Consider the following 14,115-nt stretch of genomic DNA (forward strand, 5'->3'; position numbering starts at 1 on the left):
TTTCTGAAAGTTAAGCCAAATTTTCTTTTCAAGTTGTGGAACTGGGTAAAATGCGGAACTGGACAAACAACGCTGTACATCATGGAGAGGGGGTTTTCCGATCTTTGCGCACTGAGAGTGTTGCATATGCAAGCCTGTGTATGGCCTTCCAACCAATGGAAAGATTCGTTACGCACTATGTACACGTGCATTGCGCGTAACAAAGCCTCCTATAAGTTCATGTTAATATTTGGTCCAGATATGTTGCATATGCACGTACGTGGGTGCGCAGACGATATGCATGGCAGTGCAAAGTGAAATTTACGAAGAAATGTTACGGTTTCTTCACGATCTTCATATCTTCACGATCGATCCCTCGACCAAGATGCTATTTTATTTGGGTTCTTATCGGGAATACGTGCCGGTCGGAAAAGTTGATTTGGCAGATTGTGGCGGTCGGCAATTCTGCGTGCCGGTCGGGCCCGACCGGCGCCGACCGGCAGCTGCAGATCCCTGATTTTCTATGAGCATGATACCCCAAATGCTTCAAATAACCTTTAAAATGTCAAAGAACACATGCATGTACATGTATAGCGATAAATGCAATAAAATGTGCATGTTTGGGGATTTTATTTTAAAACACTGCATAGATCCTTTAAAATAATAACTTGTCTGCAATAATCTGCCTTTGTAGATTCTTTTTAATAAGATATGTAATACAAAACTGCTGCAAACTGCTTGCTGACTACAAATACTCAAAAGCCCAGTATTATTTCATGTGACAAAATTACACAAAGAAACTACATCATCTGGACTGATTCTGCAAACCTGGGACTTATTTGGGCAGTAACAAGTTAATAGAGAAATCCCCAAATCTCGCCCGAATGAAGAAACCGTTCTGAAATGACGAAACCAACCAATCAATGAACACACACAGTAAACATGGAGTAAAAAGCACAAAAAGACAAAGTAAATGTAAGAGTAAACACTGTGAAAAGAGCATGAAAACGACCCCCAAATAACTATTTTACCCTTGAAGTTAAAATTGAACCAACCAAAATAAAAGGAACAGCTTTGAGTATTGCTGTGAACTCTCCCCCCTCAAAAAAAAAATCCAGCTGCTAAGAAAAAATACAAACAACCCCAGCTGGAACTGAACATACAGCTGCATTGAAATCTTATACCAGCCCTAACTCACTTTATAAATGTAAATCTGAAATAGAAATTGACTTCTCACCCATCTGTAAAAGAGAACTAAATAAAATCTTAGATAATTTTACAGAAATTCTTGGAATTTCAGAATTTATCTTTTAATAAAATTTCATTCCAATATTTCATGAATACAACACTGTAGTACCACAATGTTTTTGCTTCCATCATTTCACTTAGAACTGGCTGCAGCATCTAATTTCTGGTGTTCTGTCTTGATTAGTCGTTCCAGCTCTTCCTGTATATGGATTCATAGAATTTTTTCATCACTTAGAGGATGAAGAGATCAATGCATCAATTGTTATTCTGAAATCAATAATTTGTTAAAAAAGTGTATACGTTGAAATAATGTTCAAACACAATATTTTCCTTTGAAAAAAAAAGAAAAGTAACAATGGCTGGATTTGCAGATGGTTAGCCATCTAATCTGGTAGAAAGAGGTGGAAATCTTACCCCAAATACTGGACTCGTCGCCTCATGAAGATTTAGATACAATGTGAATGTGAAAATTTCACTCCTTGCAAGAATTAATCAAACAAGGCATTTTTTTTCTCAACAACCTTGCACTGACAAAATAAAAGTGCCACAAATAAAACAAAAGCGAACACAGGTATGAACTTGTCCAACATCTTTCACTTGGTAAAGTATCTCTTAGAGGACAACTGCTTTACCTTCAATCCAAGAAGTTCAGCTAGTCTGTAGAACCCTTCATCACAAGACCCCCAGTAAAATACATCCCTTAATGTAAATATAGAATACATCCATCTTGTTAGCAATTAGACATTGTTACAATTTTCCCACTAACATTTGTGGTGACAAAGTACCTTTATTTCTGAGGAAATACAAGAATAATTACAACTACTCTCTGGGTACGTTTCATTAAAATGTTAATAGGTATACAAGGCACACGCCTCAAAAACACTTAAAAAGATACTGTTCATTTTGGGTATATTACCTGTAATTATCAGTGTAACCAAAGTTGAAACCAACACCCCTGCCCATGAATTTCATCAGGGGGTCAACCTGGAACAACCAACACACCAGAAAAAAGTCACAGTAAGAGCTACTTCCATAGCATAACCAGTCTAAAGGCTGCACATGTTCCTAGCAAGTACATGTATTTCCTCCCCACTTGCACGACAGTTTTGTTTCAGCCACATATGACCGGTACCTGGCTCTTATCCTATTTTTTTCTGATCTTTACCCGGGGTTACCCATTCACCCGAAGGTGGTCTGTCATGGGGCCCTGCAAACATTATCATATAAAAAAAAAATTAGATAAAAGCATAAATTGAATTTTACACAGAAAATGATAAAAGAAAAGAAAATGCAGATGAAAAATACAGTAAGCCAATATATAGTCAAACAATCAAAATTGTTGGGATTTGTTTATCTGGCAAAGCAAACAATAAACCTCACTAATAACCAACAATAAACCTCGCCAATAACCAACATTTAAGGTCACCAATAACCAAACAATAAACCTCACCTATTAACCTCTCCAATAACCAACAATAAACTTCACCAATAACCAGCAATCAACCTCGCCAATAACCAGCAATCAACCTCGCCAATAACCAACAATCAACCTCGCCAATAACCAACAATTAACTTCACCAGTAACCAAACAATAACCTCGCCAATAACCAACAATTAACCTCACCAATTAACTTGCCAAAAACCAAACAATAGACCTCACCAATAACCAACAATTAACCTCGCCAATAACCAACAATTAACCTCGCCAATAACCAACAATTAACCTCATCAATAACCAACAATTAACCTCACCAATTAACTCGCCAATAACCAAACAACAGACCTCACCAATAACCAACAATTAACTTCACCAGTAACCAAACAATAAACCTCGCCAATAACCAACAATTAACCTCACCAATTAACTTGCCAAAAACCAAACAATAGACCTCACCAATAACCAACAATTAACCTCGCCAATAACCAACAATTAACCTCATCAATAACCAACAATTAACCTCACCAATTAACTCGCCAATAACCAAACAACAGACCTCACCAATAACCAACAATTAACATCACCAATAAGCAGGGTTGACCAATTTACATTACTATAATATAAAATTGATGCCCTGGAAAGATGAAGTAAAAAGAATGTTTCTTTTTCTGCACTATGGAGGACTTTGAAAGATTCAGGAAGTTAGCTGAACAATCATGATGATTGTCAAGTATGAGATTTTACCTTGCCACTTAATTCATAATTGACCAAAAGCCTCGGTGTTGAAGCTGGTACCCTGCGGGGTAATGAAACAATCACAGTCATCAACAAACAAGCCCGTTACCCTGTTTCTGGTTATTACTGTTACTCAATAAGGACAGCTGCTCACTCATCTGTATTGACAAATCTCCCACTTGGCCTTACCAGCAATTAAGCCATATTACGTGAGGTTTACTTTTTATTTGGGAACCTGAGAAAAAAAAGAACAATTTGAAATCAAGCTTCATTGCAAATTAATGTCATTTATGCTGATGAGGAGTTTAAACTTTGTGACTGTTTATATCTAAATGGTTTAAGCCACATTCATAAATGCCTCAAACAGTCTCCCTATTCAATAATGTGCAATTTGACCGTGTATTAACATTTAATAATGCCCACTGAGAAGCTGTGATGCCCGCTGTGTAAATCACGCACTGGCACCTGGATACAAGACAATTTACAAGACAGTTGTAATTGGTTCTGATTGGCAAACAGTCTGCATGCGGTTCACCACGGGTGCGCCAACTGGACAATGTGCACAAGGAGTATTCCATAAAATGGATGGGGGTGTTTGGGAAAATGAAAGAACAATTCTAGAACAAAATAGTTGGAAATCCATCATATATTGAATTCTTTTGACTCTCTCAAAAAGGTGTTTATGAATGGGAATAAATATGTGCTTGGCTGGTCTCAGGACACTGAATGAAGATGATGCCTGCAGCTCGGGCCTTTAATAGTCATATCCATTTTTCTGAGCCAGTCTTAAACGCATGTTTTAGACAGGCCAAGGCAGCCAAACACATATTCCCGTATTAAAAGAAAAACAAATTGAGGCATGAAACCCAAAATAGTCTGGTACCACCCCGTTTAACATATTACACTGTATAAGGTAGATTCTAGGAACACAATCATAAATGTCTGTTGGTCTCATATCACAATGGGCAGCGTCAACTGACAAGAATTGATGTACATTTACAGCTTGTATGGGAATTGAGTATCCCTAGGCCTAATGAAGTAAATACAGGGCTAGAAAACCAACTCTATAATTCAAAGGAATAAAAAAGAAAAGTAAATGTGAAAATTAATTCAAATTACTATATACCAAAGAAGCCCATCAACACCTTTGAGAAGTGGAAACATTTTTTAGCATTCCATGTCCGTTGATTTCTACATGTAGTTTAAAATATATTCCCCCAAACCTCAGGTACCCAGTTTGACCATTCAGAACTTTTTCCTGATGTGTTTAAGTAAGAGGAACAGGTTCTGATGAACTATGCTCTACATGGTTTAAACATGCCATGTGGTTGTAACATCAAAGAGAATGTCCCACAACCAAATACGGTAGACACCCAGCCTATCCACACTCACTTATGTATCATTGATGCAAATGGTTGCACTACCAGTGTGGTTCCAGCAACAATCAGAAGGTCACACTTGCTGAAGTCCTGCCGATAAATGAATAAACGCCACCAAAAGAAAGCTTTCAGAGGGAAAAGGCCACACTTTTAGGGTACCTGTGTGATGGTATAGCATTAACCCTGCTCACATTGGGCTTTTGTCTTTAGGTGGAGGGGACTAAAACTCACAGAGAATATTGTCAATTTGACAAAACTAAGTCCAATGCGGACAGCAGGTAAACTGTTGTAACTGTGAAGTGAGGAGCATCAGTTGTTGTCACTGTTTACCTTCCACAACACAAGTTTGACACAGCCAACTGGGTCACAGAAGAATTATAATGTCAGTTTTATGTCAAAAGCCCCACAACCCTGTAATATTAAACTTACAGTTTGACAACATGGTTGAGGGCATACCCATATGACCTCTGTTGTTTTCCACAAGCATCCATTCAGTACTGTACATACTTTACATGAAATGCAAAATGGGTAACTTGACAACGTACCCACCACTGCAAAAAAATGTGCACTGCCCTGAAGCCCCATCCAGATTATGAAGTCAACAAGAGAATGCCCTCATAAAATTCTAAGAAGACATGCCACTGCAAGTTTTAAGTGACCATCCATGTGTGGACGCACAGGAGAATAACTGTGACGGAACGTTGAAAAGCACTTATGGTAATTTTTGGTCCACCATGACACCATGCAGCAATTTTAGACCTAAATTAAAAGATAAATGAACTTGAGGTAACTTGAACTCAATTCACCTCTACAACTAGATGCTCAAACCTTCTGGGCATATCCTCGCCAAAAAATACACAATCTGGCTTGATTACAGCTCCACACTGATTACACTTTGGGATTCTGTCTGCAAAAATTTCATCTGGAAAAGAAAAGTTAAGGTAGTACTCACTTTTTCAGCATTCATATCTTTCAGCCACTGAGAAAGTCAGCCACAATTGTTTAATTTTCATCTGGTCGTCTACTGGTAAGCATCAGACTCACAGTTGTAGTCACAACTTCTTACTTAAGACCAGCCCAAGACACAAGACCATCACAAGACCAACACAAGACCTCTCAACCTGAGTTGAACTAATCCTGGGAGAATCTGTGCCCACCCTGGGTTAATCATCTGTTCAACCCCTGTGTCATTTCACTCTTACTTCAAGTGAACCAAGCTCATTTTACCACAAGGTGAATTCAACCCTGAGAAGAACATGAGCAATGAAGACCTTGTGCAGCATCGACTCGAAATCAATACTTGATAATTGGAGTGCATGCTGTCATTGCCTGGAAATCCTGCTGTAAAAGGCTTTCTCAAGCACACCAACCACTTTTTGTGACTCAAGTCGAGTTATTGTAGCAAATAGGGTCAATTCAAGTCAAGTCAGTCTAATGTAGTGACTCAAGTCAAGCCGTAAGGCAAAATGTCGAGTATTTAACTCGCATTACAAATATATGAATATAATACAATAAATAAAAACAAGACAGAAAGTCATTTTTTGGCATTTTGAAATTTTCCTCCGGTTTGCTATACATGTACATGTAAGTTGTCACACCACATCTACTCTTGATGGTCATAACACATGACATGAACATTAGAAACTAGCACTGCAAGTCATTGCAACTGTTTTGTTGCAAGGAAATTTGCTTTTTTTATGGGACCCGCGTCTTATTAACTTACATTCGAGTCAAGTCTTCTGATGATGGACTAGCGTCAAGTCATTTACCCGTTTAGGAGTCCAGTCGAGTAGAGTCATCAAAAATTGGGACTGGATAGTCCTTGACTCAACTCATTACACTCTGATCAAGGGTGAAATCAATTTCAGGGGTGAATTGAGGTTGGCCCGGTTTGAAAAAATGTCCTGTTATAAACTGCATGCTCTCATCCATGTGTCAATTGCGAGATTTGTCCAGTGTGAAAAAAGCCATTGCTCGTGATTGGACTCTTGTCTTGTGTTTGGTCTGGTGTCTGGTCTTGCAATGGTCTTGACTATAACGCTGGTAGGTTTTTGTTTTTTTTTTTCAACGAAAGAGGGTAATAATGGAAAATCTTCAACTCTTCTCAAGTCAAAGCTTGACGCACCTTTTACCCACAGAGCAGGATATTCTGTCAAACAACTCTCCCCAATGCAGTGAGCTGTGCTGAACCCTCCATGGGCTTCCACGATTAACTCCTCTTCAATTCCAGCTATCTTATCCAAAGTATCAATATTCTGAAAATAAAATCATGGAGAAAAATTATGAAACATTGTTCCTCTTTACCCTCAGATGACATTCACAGCCTCATTACAAGAAGTAATTGTCACAGCCTCACTACAAGAATTGTTACATACTTTTGGCTGTTTCTGGACACAAGACAGCAGTTTATTCAAACTCCTCTTTTTGCAGTTTGCAAATTACCTGCGTGTAATTCCGCCGAACAATGTTCTTTTCACACATTAGGCGGATGAAGTAATGAGACGGTGTAGGCTTGAAAGCTCCAGGGTACAGCGACTTCACAAGTTTAAAGAATGGCTCCGGCCTTTCCTGAAATGCAACAAAACAGCATTAAACAAAATCTCTTCTGCATATCCCATAAGAAACGAAGCTAGATCAGATTATGCTTGTGAGCTGAAACACATTTAAAAATTATTACTGTGCCCTGAAACAAACAACCAAAATATAGAGGATTTTCTGTCACAGGAGTTTTGATGGTCAGCTTTCTTTTTACAGAGATGTGCACAGAAATGGGCGCGGGTTTGAAATCTCTTAACATTCTGGCGTACATGAAATTGCCAACAGATATACCAAGATTCCAAAATGAACATGCCTCCATAGACATGATATGCTGCCTGAAATGCCTTTGCCCGTCATGTTACACCATGTGAAAAACCTCTATACACACCAATGACCAGACCAGTGCTCCTATACAGCAAAACAGAGAAAATTGTGCCTATGGCTGAGAATGCCGAGATGGACTATGGGCATTAGTCTTAAAGAACAGAAGACAACCAAGAGTAAGCAGGAAACGGAAGGAGTGGTTGGAATTGAGAGGGCAAGAGAAGCAAGGCTGATGTGGGTTAGGAATGTGAAATTAGCGGAGGTAATCCGTCATTGTTTTGAAACAGTATACTACTGTTTGCGGCATTCACGCCCATGGATTATCAGCAGGGACAAAAGTACTCCAGCGATGAGTGATACAGTACCACTGCATGCTAATATGGCTGTATTTGAATTCAGCAATGCGCTGGGCCAATTTCAGGAACAAAGGAATAACACAACACCGCACGATCTGGGCATTCTTTAATGGGCGGAGGGCCTGGCTGCAATACTCAGGCCTCAATGAAGGTTGCCTTACAGATTAGAGTAGCCCCCTGACAGTCATTGATGTGGGTGTAAATGTCCAATAAATGAAGTTATGAATTTTTGAAGAATTTTAAAAACGGAAAATCTTGAAAATTTCCCGGGAACTTGTCCCGCATATACAAATTCCACCCGGCATGAAGCAGTGGGAGAGCAATGGGATTGAGTGTGCCTGAGAGGACGAGGGGAATACGAATGGAAAGATGGATGGGTGGACTGCATCAGAGGAGGACATGAAACTCTGTGGAATGGAAGAGGAATAGGCCCTAGATCGCTTGGGGGGGTGACCCAGCTAAATGGGACAAGTTTAAGAAGATTAACTTTGCACACAAAATAACAAAAAAAGCAATTTTGAATATTTTTGAGTTTTGGAGGTTGTGGAGCAGGTTGTAAAAGGGAGGGGCCACTAAATGCATCTCACTCATCCCTGCCCCTGAAAGAAATTTATTCACGGCATAAACTTCTGACATTTTGCAAGTCGGCGATAAACTTTGTGCCTCTCGGGGGCTGTAAGAGAATTTCACATCTGCCTCTTTAAAGGGTCAATGCAGTGAATTTTGTTTTCCAACTAAACTTATTTTCAGTGTTTGTGTTCTGGTGTCTCTTTGGTTTTTGTGCAAGTGCAAATTTCCATATTCACGAAGAAGACTGTGATATCACTCCAAGGAGAAAGCCTCAGTATTGCACTGATTTGTGCACGCACTTGGCAGTTTTCATGCTTTAACATTTCTAAATTTCCTTTTCTTTTGTGACTCATTGCAATGTGAGTACATGGCAATAAGCTAACATGCAATGTGTTCTCAGGAATGTTTTAGAGAGCAAGCACATTTTTGATTCACACATTTTGGCAGAAAACCTACAAACTGAACAGTATCTTCCCTGAAGACAGCAGCACCCACTGCTGTCCAGAGATGCAAGGATTATTTCAATCTTTTTAAAAAGTGTATTTTAACCCCTTCAAGCGGGGACGCGTTAAGACACATAGTAAAAATTGAAATCCTCAGCCCGCTTTTCAGCTATTATTCTCAGCTCACACTCGAGCGAACACGATGTAAGAAGGCAGACCCTGGCTCTTGTGTATATGGTAATTGGTCTTTGTGTGTAGCCCAGAAATGAAAAGACCGAATTTGCATCATAATCACCAGCTTCACAATAGTCCCCACTTTGAAAAGAGGCAACAGGAATGTGGAAGCTTGAGAAGAGCCGCAATGAGGGCAAATTTGTACTGAACATATTGCACGCTAATCACAGCCCAAAATGCACGGTAACTTAGTCCTGACCTTGAAGTATCTGATCTCAAACATGCGCTGAGGATTGGGAAGCTCATATTCCTGAAGTTGGTCGTACAGGCCGGTGGTTTCAGTCCTGAAATCTGGAAGTCCTGCAGCTGGACATAGTATAGATCCACAACAGATGAGCAGACTCACTCTCAGGTCAAAAGAATGGGCGATGCGAATTTGTGACGTAATGGGAAATCAGCATGCTGTAAATTTGCCCGGAGTTGAGTACATTTCAACTTTTGATATGAATACTTCACAATGTCAAACTGACATTTGAAGTTTACCCACGCACTGAGTATGAAGCAGCCCTGTCCACAAGCATCCGTGAGGGTCAAGCCTAACCAAAATCCCCTGCTGTGCAGGAACCAAATTGCACACTCTTTTCTACTCAGAGGAAGGCCTAATTTTGGTGTGACAGGCTACAGCTTTCTTGCCTGCCCAAAACCACAACTAAATTGTCACTGGAGGACTGGAACCCGAGCCAGCATCTAATCTTATGTACTGAAGTTGAAGAAAATTCTGATACGTATAAATCAACCAAAGGACTTACACGTAGAGATCCCTGCTCCTGTCATGAAAATTATATTTTTGCCTGAAATTATACCAAGAACAAGAACATCTCATTTAATTATACATAGTCATATCTCTGAAAAAATCCATTTTTGTGTACCTGTTTACTCTATCAAGTCTGAAATTTCTTGAAATAGTTTACAAATTCTTAGTAGAATCTTCACTCATTGCCATGATTATGCAATCAAGAATGATAACACAACTCCATTTGGAGAAATACTTGCAAAAAAAGCGAGTGAAACTAACATCCAAGCTACTGCTCGGAAAGACAACATCACTTGAGATCGTGAAAATGGATATTTTTCAGGAATATGGACATCTATATTGGCATGATGCCAAACAGGTGTCCCCAAATGCTTCCCATGTGAAAATCAAAACCGAAAGAAAAAATTCAAAGGCACTTGATTTTTACGCTCCCACTCACAGTTGCCACTCTTGATGTATCTGGCCACACCCTCCAAGCTGACCTCGTCGAGGACGCGTTGAGGTGTCTCTGAGGTCTCAAACTTCTCAGCTGCTGACTGATGATGCAAAAACCGTTGCGTTACCTCCTCTAATTCAGACACTGAGTCAAAAGGAATAACCATCTCTGTTTATTAAAATGCAACTACAAGTATATAACCAAAAATACTGTGTACCAATACAAATTTGTAATTTTATAAATAAAAAAACAAATAGTCTTAGGGGATTTAATACACTACTCTGGTGGTCAGAATTAGAAGCCTTTACTGCAAGGATGTTGTGATTTGCCAAAGTGAAGACTGTGCTCAAGTTAAGGACCCACACATAAGCATGGTGGCCCAGTAGTAATGATGTCTTCTCAGATTAATCTACAACTCTACATCTTGGTATTAAATGTTGAGAGAGATAATTTAAGGTCTAAGTTCAGGGCTGTAGTGAAGTCCATCTTGTTGCGTAGCTGGGGGGGAGGGGCTGTTTACACCCCCCCCCAAAATTCCAGTACCAATAGGTGCCCCCCCCCAAAAAAAGAAACCCCTTAGTTCGCCACTGACCAAGGAAGTTTCTTTTTAAAAGTCTGTTCTCTCAGTAGTGAAACGTGGAAGGAGTGACAATTGCTAGGTAGTTTATTTCAATCCCCTTAACCACAGGGCTTTAAGAACTTAAAATTACACACAAAAAGATCACATCGCCCTTTTAGTGTCAAGAGAGTTCAAGCCCCTTCCCCTTTTTGCAGCATTTAATTGAAATTTGGGAAAAATTTTGAGGCTCAGCACCCTATGTGTTACCGCATATTATGCTGGTCTATGGGGAGATTTAGCACACATGCCTTGTGAACCTTTAGCAGTGGATATTTCCAGCTACCTGTTTACCCAACTATTTAAACTTGGTACCTCTACTATGAGTAACTCCAGCCCCCCTGTGCTAATGCCATCGGGTAATTTGCATTTGGCAAATTTTTGATGTCATTATTTTAAAGTGTAGCTGCAATTAATTTTTCTCAGACACAATTTTTCCTTCAACTTTGTATTCTTCTTTAATGTATGAGAACTCTTTTTACAATTCTATTTAGTTAAATGCATTGAAAAGTGCACTTTTAAACAATTAAAATTATCCATGCTTTCCTGGTCAACTGAGGGCGCTGTTGCTGTGAAGTCATCTAGGGAAGAAATGGTTCAAAGCAACGTACGTTCATCCACCTCTGCCAGTGTACCATTTAGTTAATACAAAGGTTTGGATGGGGTGGCACATGACAGGCGAGTCGCATTCTGGTTGCGTCTCCTACAACTACGGCTTCGAATTCTGATCAAACGGTGAAGAGCCATAGCCAGTGTTCGATATTAGTGGATGTTCTGTTCTCACATTGGTGTGTTGCCAACATAGCAAGCAAAGCTAAACCATTAAAAATATTTCTCACAGGAGGTTTTCTGGAGATATGCCCACATAATATTTGCAAAAGACATTTGTAATATTTTTTAAAAGTGATATCAAGTCATTTTAAGCAACATCGTCATTTAGTGTCCACAGAAGCCAGCACCGATCCTTGATATATCATAAAGCAATTTTTATCGATACCATTTAACCTACTGAATTCTATACTATTCAAATATCGACTGGATTTTCAGTTAGGTAATGATTTGCCATGACAGAATAAAATCAAAGCGTAGCGAACCAAATTTAAGTTCTTGAATCTGGCTTTAAAAATGTATCAAGCTAATGAGCATCGGGATGGCCTTTACAGTACCTGTAGTTCAGCGCTGGCTTCACCTTTACGGATTTCAAATTCTCGGGAAAACTCAAGATGCAAGAATATCATGATTTTTTTTAACAGGAAAAGAGAGAATCAACAAATTTCACTGCTCAAAAAAGGCTACTGCTGCATTAGACGACTGAATAACAAAAGAATTACATCATACACCTCGTTTCCATCACAAAAGCTATGCTGGCATTCAGTGTTTGGCCCTGAACAATAAGCAAAACTAAGTGGAGGGAGGACATATACATGGAGCACAGTCTGTTCAAATGGTGAACCCAGAATTTACTTACTGACAGCATTTCTGAAAGAGGAATTGATGCTTTTTTATTGCTATGCATACAAACAATGAATCAGCAAAGAAGAGAAAACCGAGTCCATGGAAATCTACAAAAATGCAGGCCTTTTTTGTGTACAAACCAATGTAACACTGAGGGGTAAGTTTAAGGGACTACAGCAAACGATAGTTTGACCATACTGCCTGAACAATGGATGGTTAATTTGAACTATCTAGTCGACCATTTGGGACCATGCCAAGAGGTATGGCCACCCCGCTGGTTATCAATAGCAGATTTCATTTATCATTACAGAGGGAACCATTCACATGAAAATAATTGTACAAGATTTCAATGACCATGCACACTGTGAGAATCGCAGCCAATGGTGGAATGTAACAATGCGATTTTAAACAATTGACCGACTAGGGGCGTTCGAGTGTAACAGACTTGCGCTTGAACTATAGTTTGCGCCCGAACTTGCCCAAGGATTTCTTCCAGGGATGGCGTTACAGTTTTACTCATAAATACGGAAATCCTCATTCATGTCATTAGCATCATCTGAGACACAAAGGTGCACTTCAAAGGTTTGTATACTGATTAAAACAAAGTGATTGCAGCTACCCTTTGACTGGACTTTATGAAGATGTTACCCCACTTAGCTAGAACCCCCTGACTCTAAAATTATCTAACGTTAGTCGTTAGAATGGTTAGCCATGTTACTATGGGACTAAGTAGCCTATGGACCTAAGCTTCTTCCTAAACAGTAAAGGCCAGTTCATACTCACTGCATATTCACTTTGTACGCAGCGTGAAGGTCTATTTTGAGGTGTCTGCGGTGCGTGAACAAAAGCACAGTGCGTAATGAAAATGCACCCCTTACACAAAGTTTGTGAAAATAATGGATAGCGTGTACACACCAAATGATGTAATACCGTAATGAACGCCGCATTTGTCATTCACACTTTCATCTTTTCTCAATTCTCGGCTGCATGTGCACATCCAACAAAAGTTAACAAATTGCAATTTGTCCGAATACACATACATGTACATTTGGTGCGTAGGCACAATCCATTTTCATTACGCACATTTTCATTACGCACTGCGCTTTCATTCATGCAATGCAGACACCTGAAAATAGACCCTTGTGCTGCGTACTTCCCGAACTTACCGTTCGAGAAGTACGAGCTGCATATACAGTGAATATCCAGCAGGTATGAACCGGCCTTTAGTACTGTTCAGGAAGTACCGGTCGGCCGAAGCCCTAGCTCTCCTTGCTACAGACTAACTAAAACTTAAGTGGTGACTGATGAGGCAAGATACAGAAGTTAACTCTTGCCCAAGTTCCTCCATGCCTTAAAATTGAAGGTAATTTAAGCGAGTTGAACGGTAGCACAAAAGTTATCTGGGGCAAGAAACTCACTCCTTCACGTTTGCAGTCCTTAACTGTAACAAAGCTAGTATGTATATGCATGGAGGTAGCCTCCATGGTATTTGGAGCACCACCCGCAGCTAGCTAGCTAGCTGTGCGGCGCGGCATGCATGATGTACTGTACATGTACATAATGATTAATAACAGCTGGCCGACGGGCCGGCCACGGTGCGCCCTCTAACG

General features: G+C 39.7%; 1 protein-coding gene across 11 annotated transcripts; it reads right to left on the minus strand.

The window, feature by feature from the left end:
• Positions 1–592: 592 nt before the first annotated feature.
• LOC110980912 (NAD-dependent protein deacetylase sirtuin-2-like) lies at positions 593–14,069 on the minus strand. Of its 11 annotated transcripts, none has more exons than XM_022237978.2 (12): positions 13,924–14,069; positions 10,438–10,578; positions 9,994–10,035; positions 9,444–9,550; positions 7,222–7,347; positions 6,905–7,034; positions 5,586–5,701; positions 4,793–4,869; positions 3,410–3,461; positions 2,144–2,211; positions 1,860–1,926; positions 593–1,426 (listed from the first exon to the last, which is right to left on the minus strand). In XM_022237978.2, coding segments are annotated over exons 1-12 (993 nt in total). In that variant the 5' UTR covers positions 13,925–14,069; the 3' UTR covers positions 593–1,360. The 11 variants fall into 11 exon arrangements, 8 of the variants coding, with proteins under 8 accessions (XP_022093670.2, XP_022093672.2, XP_022093671.2 ...); XM_022237980.2 differs by having other exon boundaries at positions 593–1,494; XM_022237979.2 differs by having other exon boundaries at positions 593–1,754.
• Between the last annotated feature and the right edge of the window lie 46 nt (positions 14,070–14,115).

The sequence above is a fragment of the Acanthaster planci genome, linkage group LG01, assembly GCF_054643075.1.
Source record: "Acanthaster planci isolate LZ-2023a linkage group LG01, COTS_SCS, whole genome shotgun sequence".
Classification (NCBI taxonomy): Eukaryota; Metazoa; Echinodermata; class Asteroidea; order Valvatida; family Acanthasteridae; genus Acanthaster; species Acanthaster planci.